At 41.0% G+C, this 24,500-nt stretch overlaps 1 protein-coding gene across 7 annotated transcripts in view; it reads left to right on the top strand.

Moving 5' to 3' along the window:
* Positions 1-24,500, top strand: part of add3a (adducin 3 (gamma) a) — a 121,386-nt gene that overhangs the window by 86,015 nt on the left and 10,871 nt on the right. For 5 of the 7 annotated variants that reach the window (XM_017305459.2, XM_017305458.2, XM_008410105.3 and 2 more), the window contains 11 exons: positions 8,507-8,645; positions 9,262-9,413; positions 10,255-10,335; positions 17,248-17,397; positions 17,492-17,635; positions 17,942-18,040; positions 19,311-19,487; positions 21,102-21,353; positions 21,467-21,571; positions 22,955-23,041; positions 24,148-24,171. In XM_017305459.2, coding sequence (XP_017160948.1) covers positions 8,507-8,645; positions 9,262-9,413; positions 10,255-10,335; positions 17,248-17,397; positions 17,492-17,635; positions 17,942-18,040; positions 19,311-19,487; positions 21,102-21,353; positions 21,467-21,571; positions 22,955-23,041; positions 24,148-24,171 — 1,410 coding nt within the window. The remainder of the gene's footprint in view (positions 1-8,506; positions 8,646-9,261; positions 9,414-10,254; positions 10,336-17,247; positions 17,398-17,491; positions 17,636-17,941; positions 18,041-19,310; positions 19,488-21,101; positions 21,354-21,466; positions 21,572-22,954; positions 23,042-24,147; positions 24,172-24,500) is intronic. The other 2 variants (XM_008410188.3, XM_008410013.3) reach the window with 1 other exon arrangement.

Here is a 24,500-nt window from a genome sequence, read left to right as displayed (position 1 = left end):
AGTTACTGCAGAGGGTCTCTTTAAGCATTTCCACATTTCCTCTCTGAGCCAAGCTTTGGCAGTCGGGTCTCCCTCTGGGAATTTCAGGCTGTTGAAATTCCAACAGAGGAGCAATTCCTTCACTGTCAAGAGTCTCCAAAGTCCTTCAGGAGAGCTTAAGATGCGGAAAAGCATTTGTTTTTTGGCGAATTTCACTATAGTTGACTTATCTGATCATTCTGTTGGATTGCTTTTATCATTTGTTTATATTCTTGTTCCCAAAGAGGATATGAGTTGTATATGCTCAGGTCCCCCTTCAAAATGAGATCTGGATCTCAATGGGGTTTACCTGGTTAAATAAAGGAAAATAAAAAAAATATGCATCAGTGCTTTTATTTTTCATGTTCTTTTGCGTATTTGGAAAGCAGCAAATGTATCTCCCCTCAAGGGTAGTAAACGTGCCATTGACCTTTGACACTATTTGGGGGGGTTTACTGGAAGTTGTAAAGTTTTAGTTCAAAGCCAACTTTTCTGAGATCAGGTAAAGTTTAGAGACATAAGCTTGGATTAGACACTTTGGGAGTCGAGTTACTGACGGTTCAGAAGGTAAAAATGTGACAGATCTGTTGGTTTCATAACTACGTTTTCTTGAAAAACACTGCCAGTGTTAGCTTGGGTTTATTGCTTAAATATGTCAAAAAAAAATTAAAAATGCAGTGAATAAAAGTAACTGACATTATCAAAGCTGTTATAGTCGGTAGATAAAATTATTATTGCAGTGTTACAAATAAGTGCTTTAATTAGAAGCAATTTGAACATTTTATATGTTTTCAAACTTTTGTGTGACGCTGTGGTATTTTTAGTAAGGATTATCATACTGGAAGAAGGAGAACTAGTTTTTTTGTATCAGTCTGTTGCTTTCATTTTGTCAAACATACTTTTTTATTTTAAAGCTTGATATAAATCTATCCCACCTTGCCCCCTGTGATTTCTGCGCTCTTCTTGTAAAGCGGAGAGCAGAGAGTCGTTGCGGATTCCTGAGCCACAGCAGCTTCAGCCTGTGAGCATTTTCACCGACGCACTTTGAAATGAAACGGGGACGATCGATACCATTGGCAGGTCTGCGGGTCGGCTCCTCTCCACTTCCTAAAAGTCACGTTGAAGTAGCAGCCTTGTGCTTATATAACTGGGGAGACTGTGTCTGAAATTACAGGCCCAGTCTGCCCTCTGACTGCTTGCCTTTCAGGACCGAGTCGGAGTGTGTGTCCTTGTCCGAGGCGTATTTGTCTTTTGCGTTTCGGTGCTTTCATGTGGAGTCTGCAGTTCCCCCTCATCCGTTTTACTTTGGATGTCAGATAATGGAAGTTCGGGTCAGTGTGCTCTTGCAGGTGAACTGTGGGGCATGTTTGTGGGAGTGAGAATGAAATGAAAGTCTGCTTCAGATGTTTTCCAGGTCTGGATAAGTCTGGAAAAATGTTACAATAAAGTTGGGCCTTTATTGTTTGTGGGACCAATTAGCGCTAATATAATATATTTTAAGCTACTGGATTGGCTGCATTTCAAATCCAGTCAATAGCTTGTCATGTAGCATGTATGCATTTCACCTTCCAAAGCTGCAGGTTTTCTAAAAATATTTTAGATATGACTTAGAAAAACATTCTGTGGTTAGCTTAGTCCCCAAATGCTGAACTGGTATAAAGTTGTCCACTTTACACCAGCGTTTTAAAAACGCTACCATTTCAAAACAAAAATTAGATTACCGAGAAAGTGTTGGAGATCCAGCATGACTGAAGTGTTTTTTTTCCAGATGTTTGGTTTGCGGATTAGCACATTATTATGATAACAGTACTCAACATGAAGACACAAATGTGTGTGTGGGTGATGTAATGGTGAAGCTATCTAAACTGACACAACCTTCATGGAAGAAGCAAGCAAAGACGCGTCCGACTGGCTTCAGTTCAGGAAACGTAATAAAAGTAACAAGTTTCTTCCCCGAAGGACGACGTGCAACAGTTTTACTGTCAACTGCATCCGCAGGAGTGCGAAGGAAAAAAAGGAAGAGATTAGCAGGACAGGAGAGCGCAGAGAACATGCAAAAATAAATGATTTGGTCATACTTGGAGGAAAACATGAACAGACTAAAACTGTTTTTAAAAAGCCGCATCTCCATTTCCTTATTGATCTGATTTAACAGGAGTGAACAAACCTGCTTACTGTTGTGTCTCAGCCAATAATTTGACTCTAGCAGAGGAACGGATATTATTTCTGCTGTAATGACGTAACTTCATCTCTTATCTGATTTTCTGGTTTTGGTTTTTAAAGGCGCAGATGTGATGAAAGGCTTCTACCAAAACGCCACAGCAGCTAAAAAAAAAAAAAAAAAAAAGAATCACAGCTGACTTGTGATGTTGTTTTCACCGCTACAGATGTGTATCCATGTGTGTGTGCATGTGTGTGTGTGTGTGTGTGTGAGTGAGATGATGTTGGGGGAGGTTGGAGGGATTCTCTGAATTATTAACTATACGATCCACTTTATGTTCCCGTATTAATCTGTTTCGATGAGAGGAATCAAATCCCCGCTGTCATAATCTCTCTGAGAACGCGCACGCACATATCAGGAACCAGATGCCTGCTAGCTTAAACGGTTCTTGATGGTGCCTGGCGTGGTTTCTGATTGGTGTCATTGCAAGCTGATGCAAGTTGGACAGGTTTTGTATCAAAGTGTAAAAAAAAACCCCCAAAAAACATGGATTTTCTCTATGACATTGCACATTGTAAAGTTTAGTTGTTCATGAATTAGAATATCTTCAAAAAGTCTATTAATATCTCATGGCCTCATTTCATGCAGAGCTTATTGCTCTGAAGTCTTAGCTTATACTGTAGGTACTCATCATTTCAGTTCAGAGTAGGGCTGAAACGATTCCTCGAGTGATTCGAGTACCTCGATTATTAAAATTCCTCGAGGAAAATTGACCTGCCTCGAAGCTTCGTTAATTTATGTTTTGTCATTTAGCGCACCGTGTTTCAGCCTGAACATTATTTGCGTTGAGCGGAGCTCTGACTTCCACCTCTGAGTTGTTGACGGAAGCTACGTGTTAGCGGCATAACGTCCAATCTTCAAGTTTGGCCCGCGGGGATTTTATTGATTGGTGATAATTCTGGGTTTTTATCGTTTTTGTGGGACCAATAAACATCCTTAAAATGACCGGCGCGATGCCGGGAGTTCGGCAGCCTTTCTGCTCCGGAGCTGCTGGTTGAACGGCGGGAAGAAACCGAGGAGGATTTATACAGGTGAGCGGAGAGACTGAACACGGCGGGCGGCTGAGGGTTGATGCTTACAGGGTAAGAGCAGCTTTACGGACGAACCGCACAATAAACTTATATCATCCCGGTCTGAACAAATGGGAGGCGGAACATGGCTGGTAGATGAGTTTCTGAACGGAGGAGCCGTAAATATCCCGTATTGCTCCCCCGGTCTACAAAAAAGTAACTGGTAGGGAAGCACAAATGTGGAATAAATAGACTGATGTTGATATCCGATAGTAACACTGGTGTTATGGAAGATTTACCAATATTTTATTTCATAATTGTTTTTATCCGATTACTCGATTAATCGTAAGAAAAATCTATAGATTACTCGATTACTAAAATAATCGTTTACAACAGTCCTAGTTCAGAGTATCAAAGTGTATTAAAGAAAGGTTGAGTGGAAGAAACCTTCACAGAACCAGAGGTGATGTCACAAACATCTTTGTTGGACTGAAAGAGGGACTAGGCTCCGTGGTCCAGAGTTATCTTTTCTGATATAAGTGAACAGCAGTGAGGCGCAGAATTCAAATGATCACCTGAGCTGCCATGTCACCTGCTGGTGTTTTATCATCAACACCTCACCAGAACCACAGGCTGATCTCCTCCTTTCAAAACGCTCTTGCTATTTTTAGGTAGTTCTTTGCTAAAACCAAAATCTTTCCTTCTGTTCTTCGTGAAGACCCAATGCTGCAAAAAAAAAAAAAAAACATTTATTCCAGAATCTTCTGGTGTTTTTGCACCTTCTAGTCCGGTAGACTCGATTCAATTGGGGACCAACATTGTGACATTTCTTACATTTTCAGCCGGTGCGGTTCGCTTTCACACTGCACTGTGTCAAACAATCCAAACCCTGTGAAAGACCTGTTCCCCTCCCAGACATGTGGTGGCGCTGGACCAAAAACCATTGAACATCTCTGGAGAAGATGCTGAGAGCAACTTCCTTCTGCACAAAATATAAATAAAAAAGGAATAGCATGATATTTTAGCGGTTGCGGGATTTCTCTTTTGTCTTTGGTATTTTTCTGGCCGATGCCAGACTCTCATTAGCTTTGGTCGTATTTTCTCAGAATGCCCTGCGCTGCAATCTGCTTGGTGCTTTTGGAGCACTTGAATCCAATATGATTTCAAACTGCACCAGAGTTTGCTTTTTTTTTTGTCCGCATCAGAGTTTGATTGCACATTCACACCTCCCCAAAGGAACCAGACTTTATAGGCAAACAAACCAGAGTTTGATTAAAGCGGACTAAACGGGGCTGGTGTGAATTCACCCTATACACCAAACTAGGCGTGTATTTGTGTGTCAGTTGTAAGTTGTTGGCATGTAATTATCACAAAACCTTGTGTACAACTTAATGGTTGAAAGTTTTCCCCTTTCCAGAAGCAACCAGTCAAATCTCTCATGTACACAAAAACCTTTTTTTTCGTTGAGTCACAGACTTTCTTTGCAAACTTTTCAAGTTCTGCTGGCAAAATAGTTTCCTAAACTCTCACTCGGCAACAAAAACTGCATTCGCAACCAACTGGGCTACCAAGGCAACCTCACCACCAGGGACCAAGGAATGTCTGGCTGGCGTTCAGGACCAGCAGTGATGTGTGGACTGTATGTGTCCCGTCACGCTTGGGCTGCTCTGCTTTTAACAAAAACAGAATAAAACCAGAAAGCTGTTTCTGTCGGTGCTGATGGGGCTTTCTAGTGAGGTTACTGGAGGGATGAGTGGGCAGAGGAAAGGCGACGTTAACGGGTTAGACATGTTTCTGCACCCGCATGCAGCTCTAACTGGGAGCATGTCGTCTTTTGCGTTAGCGCTGAGATGAAATGATGGCATGAATATTTAATGTTACCATAGGTGTTGGCACATAAAACCGCCATGACCTGTTTTCTTGTATTTTCTTTCTTCCACCTGCGCCTTTCAGCAATTTGGAAAACCTGGAATGATGACGTCTTGGTTTGTAAGCTTCTGATTGGTTAGTTCACACTTGTGATCATGTTCATTGTTGATCAAGCTGAAAATTGAAGGATTATTTGGTTCATGTTTTCTTATTATGAGTTGAAGGTGTAGAAATTAAGCGTCTCTTTTCTGTTTAGCCTCTTTAAATTCTCTATTCATCCTGCAACAGTTTTACCGTTTAATTTATACCACTTGGTACTTGCATGCTAAGTTTTATTTTTATAAATAAAAGTCATTATGCCCCAAGTGAACATTTATGATAGTTGGAACTACTTATTATTAAATAATGTGATTGCCATTCATCATGTTGTCATACTTAAGTGCTCTTAAATGTAGCAGCAAGGAACCTTTTTGTAGTTGGGGTGTTTCCAAATTATAGCCTGGAATTTTAATGGCTAGGTGGAGGCGCAGCTGGTGAAAACCTCAATAAATGTAGAGCCAAATTTAGTCCGCATTAAACAGCAGCTCAAACAAACTGATTTCTGCCCAAGATTATGTCTACAGACCAGGAAATGGCAAAAAAGGGGTGTGAAAAACATTCCAGTTGCAGTGAAATAAAATGGAAAGTGTGATTTGCTGTAAAATAAATCTGTTTTTACTTATAAGTCAGTAGTAAAGTATCTTTTCAACTTTTTTGGTTTTTAATGGTATTTATGAACGATCAGGAGATGATCTGGACCGTGAATATTAGTTTGAAGAATCTGAATGGAGTTATCCAAACACAGTGTGTAAAACCTTAAAATGTTGTTATAGTGAATTTTAGTAGCATAACTTCCCTGAGAAGTCTTTTTAAAATCTAGCCTTTGAAAAGTTGTCAGGATTATTTACCCCTTACACATTCAAAGCAAAACATTTAATCTGTGATTTTCTGTTTCCTTAGGGAACAAATATGACGTGACACAAAGGTCCATCTCTGATATCCAGTAAAAAGAGGGGCATCATGGGAGACATCAGGCATTTTAGGAGAAAATATCCAGCTGTTCTACGGTTACAAATGTAAATGTGTGAAGTTTTCTAACCTCAGCTGGAACTTTAATGTGAACCGTGCACTTTGGTCAGATGAAACTAGGATTGAGGTTTTCATCAGAAAAACACTCCAAGTGGCTTTGAATGAAACATGAAATGAATATGATAAAATTCAATCACTTTCATGCATGTCCCAAATTTGTTTGTACACACATTTCAAAACCAGTTTGTTCTTGTGAGTGAGGAGAAACCAAATCCTCACATCTCAAACTCACAGACTGACAGACTTTAACTGAATGCGTATGCGTTTGTCCATCTGGGTAATCCTTGGCATTGGTCACAGCTTTAATGACATCAGCAGGTAAACAAAGGCTGTTGCTCCTTCCTGAAAGTCACATACAGCAGATACCTGCTGTAATGTTTTATGTTGTTACCTTCTGGTCTTGCTTTGATTTTCGTATTCCTCGGCAAGTCTCATAATTGCTCTATTTTTTCCATACTTAGCAAAAGAAATGAGCAGAAAACCTGCTCTGAAACGTAAAATCCGTCAGAACTGAATGGTCATTGAGCCAGCTGTTTGTTTTTGCTCTTACATAAGACGCTGCCAACATGAAATGCATTAAACGGAGTCCCTGAACTCAGCAGATAACTCTGTCCTGAACATGAGGATTAGCAACAAAGACACACACACACACACACATTCACACGCATAAGCCAATCACAACATAGAAGAGTGGCCACTCAGCCAATCCCGACACGTCTTGTTGTGTCTCCAGCCAATGCTGATCCTTTAAGGAGGAGTCCGACTGACACCCATGGAGGATTTCTAATCTACGATTAACACATCAGTCGTCCTGTTGGACGTTCCTCCTGATGACATGGTCTCTTTTTGAATGTTTCTACTTTTTACCGGCAGTGTGGCGCCGTCTGCTAGGCTCCGCCCCCATCACGTGTTTCACCGTCCTGTCCGTGTTTGTGTTTCCAGTTTGTAGCTTTCTGCACCAAACAGACTTTCTTAAATTAAAAGAGAGAAATGCTAATTAGGTCCCAATCAGTATTTCCATGTACTGACAGATATCAAGTCGCAGATGAAAGGTAAACAGTGGATCCTCGGAATCCAAGCTTCATTTTAAACAAGTGATGTTTTACCAGAGCTGGAACAATTAATCAGATCAATCATAATCAATCGATTGTTGAAACAAGTGAACTAATTTAGAAATTCATTAGTCTCAAGAGGTAAATGTAAAACTGCACAATGTGCCACTTTTTTTTATCGGTTGTTAGAATAGTTGTTAGTTTCACAAGTGACCATTTAGGTAAAAAAAAAAAAAAAGAAATTACAATATTTGTTTCAACCTCCCATCCACAAGTCTGTTAACATTAAAATAGCAGTAATTTCAAGTAAACAGTCATTAATCATGTACGTAAACATGGGTAAAATCAACGCCTTGTGAAATATTAATGAAATAATAACTAAACAGCACTGTTTCTATGGGTGTGTTGTCCTGTTTGGCATAATGTGCCCATAAGCCAGCATAATACCCACAATGCTTAGCAGCACTGCCACCATGTACATCACTGTCTGCAGAAGAGTTTGCAGCGATTTAATCACTTTTTTCAGTCTTGCAATTAAAATGAAATCAGCCTATAAACTGTCTGTGCCGCTTTAGTCTGGAAAACTAGGATTTGTTGTTTCACGTCTTCCCAAGTCTGGAAATGTGTGGGAAAAAACTTTGACTTACATTTGACTTACATTTTCATCTTCAATTTTCTAACTGGACAAAAATCTAATAATGCTTAATATATGATGTGGTTTTAACATTGTTTCGTTTTCAACAAAATGCACACTCATTCTAAAAAAACATCTAAATCTTTAGCTTTTCTGCTTTGAGACTTTAGACAAGTTCAAACTCAGGTTGGACTGGACTTTTTAAAACAGAACAAATGATAAAAAGTACTTTTTTCTTTTCTTTTCTTTTTTTACTTTTACATGTAAAATAAAGGTAGCAAAATATGCCAAAAAAAGAGTAAAAGTTGCATTTATTCAAAAGCACCATAATTTGTATTTGTTCAGTTTGACAGCTCCAGGTTGTTGAGGTAATCCTGGTGTACTTTCTTTGTGCTCATATTTATGTCCAAAATCCCATCTTAAAACAAAGTGATTGTAAAATGGAAAAAGATGTGTGGAAATTTTGTAATTGTAGCCAAATCTGTGAAAGAGTAGCCCAGTTTCACTGACTTGTCGGCGTTTAAAACAGATCTGAGGGAACATGAGTTTCACTCTTGTCTCTTTTTGTCTCCAGGCCTTCAAAGAGGAGCTGGAGTGCCTGATCCAGGAGCAGCAGCGGAAAGGGAACAACCCGACCGGACTGCTGGCCCTCCGGCAGATCGCCGACTTCTTCATGGCCAGCTCGGTGGCCGGCTTCAACACTTCCCCTCTCAGTAAGTGCTTGCTGTGCTCTGGCCCGTCACCCACGGTAACCAGACACAAGACTTCATGAGAGCGAGCTGTCATTGCCCACAGAGCAACCACTTTGGATCGGCCTCAAGGAAAAGATCAAAAGCGAAACGTCACGGTATCGGGAGAAAACGGCTCCATCCCCAAACGCGGGCTTTGCACGCCCGAGGGAAGGGCTTTAACGCTCTTAGTCATCCCAACTCCAGACTCCGGAAGAGCCGGGAATACTTCGCCGCGTTTTGATCCTCCTCCGAGTTTCGTCCATATGCGAAGTCTGCTTCCAATCAGAGTGCAGGAATGCACAGCTAATGCCGAATTAGACGTCGAAGGCAATGTAGCAGTTCATTTCAGATCGTCCTTCACAGATATTCAGGCTGACGGCCGAGGAGGGGTCGGGGTTGAATAACATCGCTGAGTAATTTAGGGTTCCAGCGAGGAGCCAGATGGATCAGAAGATAAAAATCCAGATGTGTTTAGAAGGGTTAGTTCCTGAGTGAAGTTCATTTTTCTTTCTAAGACCTCCTCATCTGTACAAACAGCATTCATAACCTGGGTTTCTTTTGTTTTCTCTCCCTCTGTGATTCAACTGGGCTCATTTAGGTCTAGGGATGGTGACTCCCATCAACGACTTGTTCGGGGTGGAGTTCGCCTCCATGGTGAAAGGCGAGAAGTTGACGCGCTGCAAACTGGCCAGCCTCTACAGACTGGTGGACCTGTTCAGCTGGGCCCACTTTGCCAACTCCTACATTACAGTAAGACCAGCTCCAAACGGAAGAAGGGGAAATAAACAAAAAAAAAAACGCCACAGCGCCTGCCGTATGTGGTGAAGATGAGTAAAAAGCCTTAAAATAAATGAATTTGTAATAGGAGTAGCAGAATCTCAGTGGAAATAAACAGATTTTATTTGAGTAAGTTTAACCAGTGGGGGAAGAAATACATGTTAAACGTGTTAGGGTTTTTTTTAACAAAAGTCACCTGTGAATTTAATTGCATTTCCTGTTTAATAGAGAAACTGCAAATGTGACATTGTGTTTATTTGACATTAGCAAAATATCAAAGTTGTGTGCATATTTGTAATGGAAACGCAGCTACTGTCACATTAACGCTGTAGTCCAGGGAAAAATGTACAGTACAAATAAAAATTAAAAATTCCCCATTTATATATTAAGATTTGTGGAGAAACCATTAATGGTGGCCACCAACAATGGTTTCTCCACAAATCCACATGAGATCTTTTCCCCAATTGAATTATTGTTCTGAATTTTTCTTTTCACATTTTTCACTTAAAGGTTATGGTAATGCACTAAAATATTTATTTATTTTCAGGCTTTTTACTCATTTTTACCAAGGTCTGAATAAGAGACTGATATGCCCACAGAGCAAATGGAAATGGTGATTTAATGCTTACAAATATACCACCAAATATAGCTAGAAATGTGAATCCATGGCTCTTTCTCAAATCTGTAAATCATGCTAAAACCCCAGTATTTTTATTTCTAGTGCTTAATTGGAAATTCAAATGCATTGTTTTTGTTTAAGTTGACATTTTTTTCAAAAAAGGCTAACATTTGACCTCCTCGTTTCCCCTTTCAGGGCCGAGTGAGTAAAGAACAGGACCACATACTCATCATCCCCAGAGGTCTGTCGTTCGCTGAAGCTTCTGCATCAAACCTGGTAAGAATCGTTCAGGCTGCTGCAGCGTGATCCTGTTGTTACTGCTGCTTTCCTGCTGATGGCTTGAGAAATGTGAGAAATGTCAAGTACACCTGATATGAATCTTTCATTTACCGAAAGTTTCCTCTGGGTTTGTCTGTATTTGTCATGTTCAGAGTCACTGGCTCCTCTCGTGTTGACACAAGGTGTTGCCGCATCCTTAAAAAGTCTTAAATTCGTGCATTTTAAAATGAAGGCATTAAAAAGTCTTAAATTTGTGTATTTAGAATGAAGGTCTTAAAAAGTCTGAAATTCATGTTTTTAGAATGAAGGCCTTAAAACAGGGGTGTCAAACTAAATTTCACCGAGAGCCACTTCAGCGTATTGGCCAACCTCAACGGGATACATTGACGGTACAAATCAGGAGTTTCCAGCTCCAGTCTTCCAGACTGCAACTTTTAGATGCATCCCTGCTAAAACACACCCCAGACAAAAAGTTGACTTCCCTCATCAGCAGCAACTCAGTTCTGTAGAGGCTTATAATGAGTCAATGATCCAGGTGTGTTAGAGAAGGAACGCATCTAAAATTGCAGATGGTAGCTCTGGAAAACTAGACTTGGGCAGCCCTAGCATAATTGTATGAAAATACAATGTTAAAAGTAAATTAAACACCTCATACTGTTGAATAACGCTTTGGAGCGTCTGGTTAGGAAGCGCATTCAAAACTTTTGATTGAAATGGCGCGTTAAATTCAAGTCTCCATTACAGACCAGAGAAAACTAAAGAGAATGCAACGTTGTGGTAATCCATTTGAGGAGCCGGAAGTTTATCTTGAGGAAATAAATGACGACGCAGAAGTTAATCAGACTGTAACATGCGCAGTCCGCTGCTCAACCACTGCGGACGCGGCTTTGCCGCTGCAAAGAATTAAAAACCGCTGGAAGTAATTCATCCAGCGGATTTAACAAATGGAGCCTTCTGAGTGCACATTACCCAGGAGAGCGGCGTTCTGGAGGAGCTGCAGACGTAACATTTGTCCATTTCGGAGAAGCGAAACCACACAAAAATAAAAAATAAAAAAATCCTGGTAAAAGCGCACACCGGACCACGCACAGGGTAAAACACTCACAGAGTTCAGTTGATCTGTTTGGTTCAGACAGATCCAACTGAATGATGAATTAGCGCAGATTTTTCTGCCGGGGAACAGGAGGAAGTGCATTCAGACCCCAGCGTGTGAAGTCCTGGTAATTTAAGTGAAGTCGCTTAATTTAATTAAAAGTTATTGAGGCCACAGTCAGTGGTTTTTGTCACTACGGAGAAAAATGTAGATGCATTTATCTGGTTAATTTGTGATGGGATCTGGATTCACGGTGAATATTAACTAAACCGCATAAAATGCGACTAAATAGCCGATGTTAATATGATTGTAATTTCACGAATAAAAATAGTACATGACCGATTTTTTTTTCTTTTTTGTTGTCGGTCAAGATGACGGATAACAAAAAAAGTCTAGCGCGACCTGCCGCCCTGACACCAACTCACTCACATCTTCATTCACAGTCTTACTTGTAAATCTATTTTTCTTTTCTTGGACATTTTGATGTTAGCTTGTTGATGTCTCAGTTTTGTTTGCACATGTGGCCCACGGGCCTTGAGTTTGACACATGTGCCTTAAAAAGTCTGAAATTCACAAAATGAGGACGTTGGCTAATCACAGGTCCTAAATGTAATTTATTTTTCTTGCGGGTTTTTCTGTCAGGCAAAAGCTTGAGTCACACGCAAACAACTGTGTTGCATTCTGACTTGAGGCGGTTTAGGCTAACGCTAACTAGCTGCTAATGAACCCTTGCTAGCTAGCTAGCGTTTCGGCATCTATCATTGGTAAGTATAAATTAGCTCCAGTTCATCTTTGCTACTAGCTCACTTCTGTTGCCAACGATGGCAACATTCATTCTGTGCTAAAAAGTGTGGACTACTATATAAAATATGCCATTTTTCTAATGTTTCTTATGTCTTGATTTGGGCCTTAAATTCCATTCGTAAAGGTCTTGAGAAAATTCTTAAAATGTCGTAAATTTGAGTCGGTGAAAACTGCAGAAACCTTGTGACACTTGAAAATGTAGCTTGTTTTCTTCTCTGTCATCAGATACAACAAACAGGAAGAGGATAGTTTACCTCTGGTTTCGGTTCAAAAAATGCTCGGTGCCAATGTTTTATCTTAAACATCAGAGTAAACAGTCGGGTGTTTATTTGTTGGCTTCTGCTGCTGTTATTCTGGATTTCTTGGACTTTTAAGTTTCATTTATTCTTTCAGTTTTACATTTGAGCTTCAAATGAGCCAATCTTGGGAAAAGAAGTGCCTTTCTCGTCTTGGTAACAAAGGTCTGTTGTTGCCCTCACCCTTGAACTTTAATTCCTCCATCTGACCTGCATAACGGGTTGGAACAGTGATTGTGATCTGTGTTGGCGTTTCTTCTGGACAGTCAAACTTTGTCACGTTCCTTCTTTTCTAGATGATATGCAAAATTTCTACTCAGCAAATTGTGTGGAATTTGATATATAGAGAAACGTTTGTATGTCTAGTCAATCTTCTCTGTTCCATTGCCGTAATGTTGTCCTTTCTTTCTTATAATTTCTATATTAATTTCTTTCATATTTCCTTCTTCCCTTTCCTTATTTCTTTCTTATTCCTCTTTCTATTACTTCTTTTATTTCAGTGTTTCCTTGGTTCTCTTCCTTCCATGATGTGTCTTCACTTCCTTCGTACTGTCTCTCCTTCACTCATTGCTTCCTTTCTTGTTTCTTCCTTCCTTCTGTCCTCTTGATGTTTTTAGGAATGTTATCACATTTAAATATTTTCCAGATATCCTGAAGCTCTAGTAGGAACGATGAGTATTTAGAAAATATTGAAAGTCTGATCATTGTTCTTAGGATTGTGCATAAAAGTCAGGGGAAGCTGTTGACGTGTAGCTCTGGTCACATGTGTCATTCTCTGCGTGTTTTGTTTCTGTCTTTGTATGCTTCTCTAATCTCCTCCCTCCTTCCTTTCCTTCTCCTCTTTCAACCTGTGTTGATGCTTTGAGGTCTCTAGTTACATGGTTGACTTGGAGAAGCATGGAGATTGATTAAGAGGAAGTCATCCGGAATAAAGACTCCGGAGGTTGCATCGGAGTCAGATGGGTGTAGTGAAAGAGAGACAGAGAGAGAGAGAAGGCTGCAGGGTGCTGAACTTTGGTCAGTTTCTGTCCGATCTCAGTAAAGATTTCAAAAATACAAAATATAATTGTTTTTATTTGAACGTTTGAATGTAGTCATTGGCTCTGACTTGGCTGATGTTTACTTAGATTTTGCAGCAGAATTTTCTTTCATGTTTCCCAAGTAGAAAATAGGGACTGATTACTGAGGCAGAACTAGACGTTCCTCCTCCTGTACAAGATGTGTAGCAAACTCTCGGTCAGCTGCCTGATAAAATGACCTCAACACTTTTTCCTTGCTTACAAAACAGGCGATTTGGCTCTTTGGAAATGTTTCTACTGGCGCTGTTTATTATTATTATTTTCTTTCCCAGGCTGGCAGATTTTAAAGAAGCATCCTTTTGGGTAATTCTGGTGTGTTTGCAGCGATAATAATAATGTGCAAAGTCCATGTCAAATAAATCTTTTCTATTCAATGTCTTACAGCTACAGTGGTAAAACTATTACTTATAAAAAAAACTACTACTATTTTATTAGTCAAAATTAGAAATTTTTCAACCAAATTACCCTTGGATGTTATTTGACTTTTTTATTATAAACTTTCACAGTTTTTGTATTCTGAAAAAAGGCCTCATTACTGAGTGCTGAAAACATTAAATATTAAGCATTGAGATTGGAAATAAACCGTAAAAAGACTGTAGTTCAGTCTTCAGTGCAACTCCAAGGAAAAATAAACAAAATGACAATAAATACATGTAGTAGCACTAGGTCGTTATTTGGTATTTTCAGCACTAATTATAATTTTGTTTTTATTTAAATAATCGCAATTAAGGGAAGTTTATTTGCATAGTACTTTTAATCATCAAGACAATTCAAAGTTCTTTACGCCTTAAAACATAATAAAGTAATCAATTATAAAACAGCAATAAACATTATATTTTGTCAAATAAGCATCAGATTTAATGATCAGTGTTTCACCTACTACAAATCAGGGTGGGTTTTTAGCCATGATTTAGAAGGAACTCAGTGTTTCAGCAGTTTTGCAGTTTTCTCGAAGTTTGTTCCAGATCTGTGGTGCACAGAAGCTGAATGCTGCTTCTCCATGTTTGGTTCTGGTTCTGTAGAGCAGCACCAGAACCAGAAGACCTGAGAGGTCTGGAAGGTTGATGCAACAGAGCTTTAATTCAATCATGTTAAACATTTTCCTGTTATGTGAATGAAAGCACAATAACCGCAGCATTATTTAATGTTGTTATGACAACCACATTCCTGCCGACCCATTCTCAAACTCCGAGCTCTACCATTTATCTTTGTCTACATGTTTTAAAGAATTTTACGTTCAGGTTTAACCTGTTTTATCCACCTCTCTGCACTGAGCTGCATCACCTTTATTGTTGTTTTTGAAGTTTAGAAGTGCAGCTTTTCTCTGTGATGATTTTGTCTGACAGGACGCAATTTAAAAGGCATGACAGACGGAGCAGAGCAATATTTTGGACATGTGACGTAACCAAATCAATGCTCGTCTGTGTCTGTGCAGACGTGACTGTGATGGTTATTTATGCTCAACTGGTACCGTTCGCCTCCATCTGGGTGGGTGACGAATCAATAAAACGTCATCTGGTGAAACACCCACGTAGAAGTGGAAAGGTCGAGCTTCGACTGGGGCGTACACGTCTGGTCAACCCAACAATCCTCTCCGAACGGCAAAATCTATGGATTTTTACTGCTGCTTAGACACACGTTACGTTTGGATTTCTTTACCCAATTAGCAGCAGGGCGTCGCTTGAAGTTGAAAAAGAAGAATGAAGGTTTTTAAGGTCCAAAATGTTCTTACAACTAAAAACAACCGTAAAGAAAGTGATGAGTGAACAGCGTATTTTAAGTCCGGGATTTGCTGTGCCTCGAGATATTATGACGTCGAGATTTTTTCAGTCGCTGTTCTGATAAACCTGGTGTTTGAAATTTATTCTCCTCTCCTAAAGCATAGCCAGTTGAAAAACGTAACTTTTTTTTTTTCCCTCCTCTCGATAAACTAAACCCTGCGTGTAAATATTCTCATCTCATCACCTCTGCTGTGGTTTTCCTCACTTCGTCAAAGCTCTGCCTGGTTTTGGTTTGGCGCCTCGTCATTCGGTTTTGTGTTCCAGCTGTGATCCCATCAGCACTTTTTCACTCAGATTGATTTGACGTGAAAATCACTGTCAGATCGGAAAATATTGGATTAATACTGGATTCTGACTCATTTCCCCCCCCCAGGTTGTCTAGCTCCATGTCCCTTTAAGGTTCCTCTGTGAGGTAATACAATAACTACTAATTGACCGGTAATGAAGTTGTCCATGCAAAGCACATCATGTCCATTCCCTGAATGTATTAGCGTTCCCACTGGTGTTCCAGTGTCTTTCCTCTGGAGGAGCAGATAATGTAATTTTTCGTTATAATATTGACTTATGCCAGGGAGTTGGTCTAATTCCTTTGTTAAAGGGAGAGTATCCGGTTTTGTATCCGACGCTGCATGGGCATATTTCATTTCACTTTACTGGGTCTGCTTTTATTCCTTTAGCCTCTCTGTTTTCCTCTCAGAAGAGCTGTCAAGATGTTTATTTGCTCCACTTTTTCTTAAACCAACTCAGTGAAAAATTTGCAGTGAAAATATCTGGAAATAGACTAACATACCACAGATATGTAAATGTAACATCAATACAAAACGTATTGATGCTAATATAATGTTATGCTAGGTTAAAGAAAACTACCACAAAAACACATCCTCTGTGACGGATAATACTTCAGCTGGCCCTTTTTAGAACTGCTTTCAGATTGCCTATCTGGTTTAGTGTTAAATAGTGATACGGTTGTTATAGTGAGAGATTTTAACATTCATGTTGACACTGAAAGCGACAGCCCAGCGGTGGACTTTAACGACCTTTCTCAAGGTATCCGCAGACCTACCCACTTTTGTTTTCATGCTTTCATCCCTGTGTTGCCGTGGCATCGAGGGCAGACAGATAAAAGTCCATCCTGTCCGAGTTTAATGACGTTCGCCAAACCTGAGAGAAAACGTCATTACTGAAGCTCTTCAGCAATCAGCTGCTACTGTCGTTAACTTGTTAGTTTTCTTTAGCACAGAAGCTGTTCTTGGATCAGTGCTCTGTATTCTCAATCACCAGCTGCTCATAAAAGACAGGAGGCCTGGTAACGCTGCAGGTTTCTTCCTGTTAACACAGAGTTTTTCCTCTCCACTGTCGCTGCACGCACGCTCACTTACTACAAGAGATTGCAAGAACGTCAGTGACTCAACGCAATCTGCTGGGTTTCATTAGCCTTAAACTGTTTTTTTTGTTGTTGTTGTTTTTTTAGCTAGTTTGAATAATAAACTGAACTTGACTGCATGGTTTGATGTCTAGGATCAGTTGATGTATATCTATGTCTGAATGGACTTAATTGGCATTTTTGTAAAGTCTAGTTTATTTGTGTAGCACATTTCTGCAACAAGGAAGGCAGTTCAAGGCGATGTACATTTTAAAAATATAATACAATAAAAAAATATTTCAAAAGACATTACTCTGGCAGAACAAAGAGAAGTAAAGACAAAGTGTATTTAGATGACATGTTGTGGATTGCTGCTACATAAATGAACTGAATTGAATTAAAAATGTTGGACGTCCTCAACATCCAGCCAAAACAAATGAGCTGACGGTCTGTCTGTCTGTCCGTCTGTCTGTCCTGGTCCTCGTCCTCTCAGGTGAAGGTGAACATCATCGGGGACGTGATCGAGCAGGGCTCCACCACCCTGCGGATCGACTCGGCCGGCTTCAGCCCGCACGCCGCCATCTACTCCATGCGTCCGGACATCCGCTGCATCATACACGTTCACACTCCCGCCACGGCGGCTGTAAGCGCACGCCACGCTGCGCATTGCAAGAGCTCGATTTGACGAGATGGCGTGAGGAACAATCTGTCTTTTCCTCTCTTTTATTCCCATTTAGGTGTCATCGATGAAGTGCGGCCTCCTGCCAATCTCCCAGGAAGCGTTGATCTTGGGAGACGTCGCCTACTACAACTACCAGGGCAGCCTGGACGACCAGGAGGAGCGCAGGGAGCTGCAGAAAGCCCTCGGCCCAACAGCGAAGGTCGGCTTCCCCTCGGCCTTTTTATATGATCTTTCACCAAACATTTTCTGCAGGAGTTTTAAAAATATCTAAGCCAGAGGAAGTTCTATATCTGGAAGTTCGAGTTAAGAAAATAAAGACGTAATTATCAGGGCGGGGTGCGTTTTGAAATAGGAAGTAGCAGCGCATCCTGTGGGAGTTTCCTCTGTTTTTTTTTAATTTATCATTTTTGTGTTTCTGAGCTGTAGCACGCGAAACAAACAAACCTCCCCGTTTGACCTACAGTTATTTTTTGTGTGTGTGTGTGTGTGTGTGGTTTGTGTGCAGATTTTGGTGCTGAGAAATCACGGCGTGGTCGCTCTCGGGGAAACCGTCGAAGAGGCCTTTCACTACATCTACAACGCCCAGTACGCCTGCGAAATCCAGGTACTGCCGCACATACCCGGCTCCGTTCAGCCCACCGTCAGATTTCCCAGCAAACCTAATCTCCCACCAGCTGCTGTCATGTTGCTCCACGCAGACCGTTTTCAAAACAATCCGCACACTTTTAATCTCTCGCCATGTGGACAGTGTTGGCAAAACACGGCGTAATAATTGGAATATTAGGAGTTTCGTGAAGAGGGGAACAGTCTAATTAGGTTTTTTCCCCCCACATTTTGTCAAGTTGAAACCACAAACTTTACTGAGCTTTTTCTGTATATGGTCCAGATAAATTAATGTCATTTTGAGCCACAAAAGTCTCATGACGCATTGAGTAAAAAACAACTTGGTTTTTGAGAACTGTCCACTTGTTTTTTGTTGTTTTTAAGAAACCCCTATAAGCTATTTTTGAGTTTTTAAAATAATATAATTATTTATCTTTTGCCAAAAGAATATGGACACATTTTATTTACTTTTCTTTTTTCTTTTTTTTTTGTCTAGTGCCAAGAATCTAAAATTACTCTTGGGACTTTTAGTGTCAGCGAACTAAAAGTCGCTAATTCAGCGCAATTATTTCTTGAAACGACAACAAAAAGATAAATAAATAAATAAAACCTGAATTAGCGTTTATGTTTAAAAACATTAGTTCTCTTAGTTATTTGTTGTATGTGATAGGCCAACACAAGGTAATGCACAATTGTAAAACAAAAGAAAAACGATGCAAGGTTGTCAACAAAGTGCCTTCAGGTTTGTCATAATGTCACAAAATGTGAAAATGTTAAAAGTTTCTGAACATTAAGCTACTGTTGTGGTTTTATTTATCCTAATGCAGGATGGGAAGTCCCACCTAGACGATAACTGGGCGTGAATTACTAACTCAAATAAAATTTCATCCTCAAATTACGCAAGTCCAGATTGTCTCATGCGTTTCGTGGGCGCTTGTAAACACGGTGGATTTGAGCCGACAGCTCGCCCCTCCTCCTCCCCGTCTCCTGTAATACGGCACACCAAATCTCCCAAATGACTGTCACCCTGTCAACCAAAAGAAAAACATTAATCCATCTTGCAAAGCCCGGCTTAAATTCTACAAATAAATCCCCCCGGGGCGTGTTCGCTGTGTGTCCAGCTCCGCATGTTCTGAGCTGATTTACTCTCAGACTCCCTGGTTTTGTTAAATCACCTTCCTTCCATTTTGTGCGGAAATAAGTTGGAAGTGTTTGATCTGAAATCACAGATGACAACAGAAGCTCTAAGCACTTTTGTTTTTCTTTTTCAGGTCAATGCTATCTCGTGTGCTGGAGGAGTGGACAACCTCATAATGCTGGACCCTGAGAAGTACAAATCCCGCGTGTTCGCCGTGGCGTCGGCAGCGGACGTCAACATGGCCGGCCAGTACAAGTGGAAGGTCGGAGAGCTGGAGTTTGAGTCTCTGATGAGGATGCTGGATAATCTGGTGAGTCTATCGACTCGCCTGGCATCTGGCCGATTAAAACTCTGCGTCGTCTTCCGCATCCGTTGGTGGAGGACGAAGCTTTCCCATTGAGCAGCAGCGTCTCTGCTGACTCGATCAAGAATTGTGGGAAGAATTGTACACCGATAGCAGTTTTCTGGCCGATCACATCCGTTGCTCTCCTTTATCCCTCTGACTCCGACATTTTCTGTAAGTCGTTGCTCTTGACTCAGGAGGCCGAGACAGCGATGAGAACGGGGGGCGACAGCAGCGTTGTTGTTCCCTTCAAGCTTCCAGCTGTGAGCTTGTCGAAGCGTCTGCACGGAAAGCAGGATGTTGCCGGAAAAAGTTCCCTGCCAGCTCAGCTGGAGCGATGAAGCCGAGCCGAAAGGTCAGCTCTGACGGCGGGATGCAGATGAGAAGAAAAGCTGCGTGTGGAAAGTTGACGGAACAACAGCGGCGACACAACTGAGGGAGAGGAAATGGGAATGTATAAAGGAAAATTGGAGAAATGAAGAGGGACAAGGAGGAGGAGGAGGGGTGAAGATGCAGATGGGCGTGAGAGGAAATGGCTCGCAGTTTTTGCTCTGTGGCGTTTGAAACCCTGCAGCTACTTTGCTGTTTTGTTTTTGTTTTGTCGTCCGACTGAAGTTACTTTCACGCAGCAGGAACATGCAACCCGTATCCGACTTGGTTTCCCTGTGGGGATGGGTTGGTCCAGGGTGCATGTAGTTGTTCCCACCACATGGCCTCGTTGCAAACTGAAGGTTTTAGTTCATCTACCCTTTCATCCAGTCATGGATGAAAGGGTAGAAGTCCAGATTTTTCGCGACAGACTACCATGTAGTCGTCTTTTCTCTTCTCAAAAAATCTGGACTTCACAAAACCAACGTGAGTTCTCAAAGGCCGGCATCCTGCATGTTTTAGTTCTCTCCCTGTTGGTAGTAACAACCTTTTCAGCAGGTCCATGTTCTTCTTAGGCCTCTAATGAGCCACCATTTGATCCAGGTGCGTTAAACCAGGAAGTGAACTACAACATGCAGGATGCTGACCCTCCAGGACCCACTTTGGACACCACTGATATAAAAACTTTTAACCTTTTCTCCCAGTTGTTTCCCACCCAGAAATTTCCTTTTGGAATATGTTGCCTTCTGTAATTACATTGATGGCTGATCATGTAAATAAAAAAATAAAATAAAATCTTTAATATTGACTTGATGGAAAGTTTACATTTATACTTAAAGTTTGTTATTGTTGTATTCATCTTCACTTTTAGTTTAGTTCTGATATTGTTGAAATGGTTTGTGCGGTAATGTGTTTTATTATCTCCTTATTGAAGAAGTTGAATTTTGCGTTTTAATTGAATTTTGTTTGCGTCTGAAGGAACACCGTTATGTCTTGTTTTGTGATGTTTGAAAATGATTTTCGTTTGTTGTGGACCCCATTAGGAAAAGCCTCTACTGCGGTAGAGCCTAGAAATGGAGATCCTTAAATACACAAATATCAAACTGCAAATATTTCACTAATGGCGTGACGTCCGAAGGCGACCGGTTGGTGCTGTATTTTTGCTTTGGGGTGTCGGAGGAAAAGGAGTCTGAGACTGTGCTTTCTTTTCAGGGCTACAGAACGGGCTATGCCTACCGACACCCCATCGTTCGGGAGAAGCCGAGGCACAAGAGCGAAGTGGAGATCCCCGCCACCGTCACGGCCTTCACGTTCGAGGAGGACGTCGAGGCCCTGCGGCTGCCCTTCAAGTTCCTCCAGCAGCGGCAGCAGAGGGAGAAGACACGCTGGCTCAACTCCCCCAACAGCTACACCAAGGTCAGCGTGGAGGCCGGAGAGGAGCGCTGCAACAGCCGGACGACCACGGTGAGAACTGAAGCCGGCCTCGGCTCAAACAGCGCGGTGCTAGAGCGCCATCTGGTGGCGGAGCGGCAAACAAGCAGCCTGATTCAGCTGCAGTCTCGTCTACCTGTTTGCAGTGGATGAGGGCGGATGAAACGGGAACTCCGATCCGGATTGAAGACCCAAATCAGTTCGTCCCTCTAAACACAGACCCCAGCGAGGTGCAGCAGAAGAGGAACAAAGTGAGTCCAGTTGTTTATGTTGGCTGCTTTGTAAAGACTTCTACTTAAAATTACCGACGTTAGGAGATAGTTTCTACAAACAAAACAAAAGCGTCTGTTGTGAGTCCAGAAGGAAAGGAAGGACTGTGTAACATTTTCACTCCTTTATTTTGAAGCAGCCGATTCAGTACAAAATACCAAATGGACATCTGGTTTCAAAAAAATGACAGTCCTTCTAGAAACGGTAAGCGGGACGTCAAAAAGACGGATGTTTATGCAGCCGAAGGCTTTCGGAGACGGGCTGAGCGAAGCAGAGTTTACACGGGTGACGGAGCGGCCGCAGCACGCGGAGAGAACGACTCGGTACGGATGAGTAGAACGAACTAACCATGCAGAAATCTCATGGTTAGTTCATGACGACTCCATGGTCTTTGGAAAAGAATCCATCTCAAACGATGCATCACGGATCCTGTGTCGTTCTTTCCAGCAGGCGCTTTTCCACATATCTGTCTTTTGCTTTACGCCCGACATTCTCAGAGCTTTAGTTCCTGAAAAGTCGATCTGATTCTCAAGGTTCCTGCACTTCTCCAAGCTTGAGTATCCAGAGCTGCCAGTCACTTCAGCGCTATTCTAACATATAAAACCCTAAAGTTTTATATGTGAAGTTTTGTAAAAATTACTAGATAAGGAAAGGAGGACACTTGTTCCATACTTGTGTGTCAGATGTGCCACTGTGGGTAATGGCAACATAAACTTTGTTGTCAATCTGCTGGACTTGGTTCCAATGTTTTCCTATTTTGAAGACCAGCTCAGAGAACTGAGTCTGTTTTAACACAATCTAAACAACTTGAAAAAGTAAATTAGAAAACACATTAGATTTCCATTACAGGCATCGTTTGGGGTGTTGAAAGTTGTGGCTCCGATTGTTTCTATAAAAGTCGCATCATGTTTGTTTGTGTAGCGCATTTCAGCAAAAAGGCAGTTCAAAGCACTTTAAAACAAAAACGTCATACAGTCAGTGGTTATGAAACGAGCAATAAGCATTACATTTTGTCAAAAATCATCGAAATCTTGGTAAGATTTTGAAGACCCCACAATCAGAAAACATTTGTTCTATGACGTCTGCTTCAGTGAGTGAAACATCAATCAAACATATCGATTGATGTTTCACTCACTACTAATCAAAGGCAACTCTGAACAAATGGGTTTCTGGCCTCGATTTAAAGGAACTCAGTGTTTCGGCAGCTTTGCAGTTTTTTTGTGGATCATAGACAAATGAAAACTTTGCCATGAATATATGTATATATTTTTTTCTGAATTTTGCTTCCAAACACGACAGCGGCCTTGAACCCTTCATAGTCCTGCTGACCTCTTGGTGGTGTGTTTCCGTCTGTCCCGTTCCAGATCCGAGAGCAGAACCGGTTAGATGTGATGACGTCAGGTCCGCGCTCTCAGCACCTCGCCGGCATTCCTGTCGATCAGCCACGACAGGTGAGAAACGTCTTCCGGTTCTTCACGGCTCCACTAACAGACTTTTGTGCAGCTCTGGGCACTTGTTGCCTTTTGGCATGATTAGAAAAATGCATGTTGTCACAACAATATGTGACTTTGTTGGAGAGGCAGCAGTTCACCACTGTGCTCTTTCCTTACAGTATTAATTGATTGTCTCTTTTTTTTATTTTAAATAAACAAACTAATAATAATAATTTTAAAAACGAGTGAGTTATGTGTATATTAACAAAACCAAAGCTGATGTTCCGATGTTGGAGCGACGATGTTTCTTTTCAGAGCTTCAGAGTAGGACCTTGTTTATTTTTAAGATTCAAGGTTAAACTCATATTATTTGGATTCATTACACACAGTAATAAATCCAAACCATTTTGATTGATGATTTAATGATTAGGGATTGCAGTTGATTAAAGCCCCCAAAATCAGTTGGAATATGACCAAGATTGAAAAGAAAAATACAGAAATGTTGGTCTGCTTAAAAGTATTTCCAAATACTGTGGTTTTTATGAGCCAATATTTTTATCACGACATTTTTTCCATGAACTACTGCATCAGTGCAGCGTGACACACGGTTCTTCGGAACTTATGAATTTCCCCCTGAGCTTTTGAATGGGCTTTGCTTTACAATCCTCCCGAGGCTGCAATTGGAAACTTTCAAACCACACTTTTTCCTTCTACTAAACTTTCCATTTGTGTGCTTGGGCACATTACTCTGAAAGTCATATTTGGCATCAATTCATGTGACGGGAGATGATGTTTAAATCCACAGTCTTCTCCAAGGTTTGAGTGTTTCCTAAATGGCCGCCACATAGCATTTCTGTATTAAAAATGCCTCATTTTATATTCTAATCTACTTAGATTCACAGGGATCAACACTCGAAGCTTCAAGTCTCATTGCGAGTCTCTTGCCTTTTATCTATTATTCAATTTGGCCACTAGGGGGAGACAAGCATGCATGGAAAGCAGGATCCTCTCTAAAGCTTCACTCAAAACTACAGCAATAACACAAAACACGCACTTCAAAAGTCTCATCCCGACACGTCTGAGCTGATTCTTTGTGTTTTCTTCGTTGCTGTTTTGTCTCGAAGGATCTGGGGCAGATAGACATGCTGGTAAATATTCTCAAGCATCGTGCTTGTTGGTTCCCCGTTTACAGTGGGTTTTATTTCACCCTCCACACATTTCATTTCATTTGATTTGGTTTTGTTTTGAAACGCCGCATGACGCTGTGCCTGGAGACCAAACTACTCTTTAATCAGTTTGCACCAGTTTTCCATTTATTTGGGACACGTCTCATGTACTGTTAATTTATGGTGTCTTATTCGGAGCATGATGAGTGTTCTCGACTTGTTTATGCATCTAAATCTCAGCAGGAGTTCGTACTGTGACTTGTCATTTGTGTGTATGGGATTGACTGGAGGATATGTGTTGGATTATTAGA

The sequence above is a fragment of the Poecilia reticulata genome, chromosome 1, assembly GCF_904066995.2.
Source record: "Poecilia reticulata chromosome 1, P_reticulata-male-v2, whole genome shotgun sequence".
Lineage (NCBI taxonomy): Eukaryota > Metazoa > Chordata > Actinopteri > Cyprinodontiformes > Poeciliidae > Poecilia > Poecilia reticulata.
Note: the sequence above shows the minus strand (reverse complement) of the source record. Positions and strands in the feature narration are given on the sequence as shown.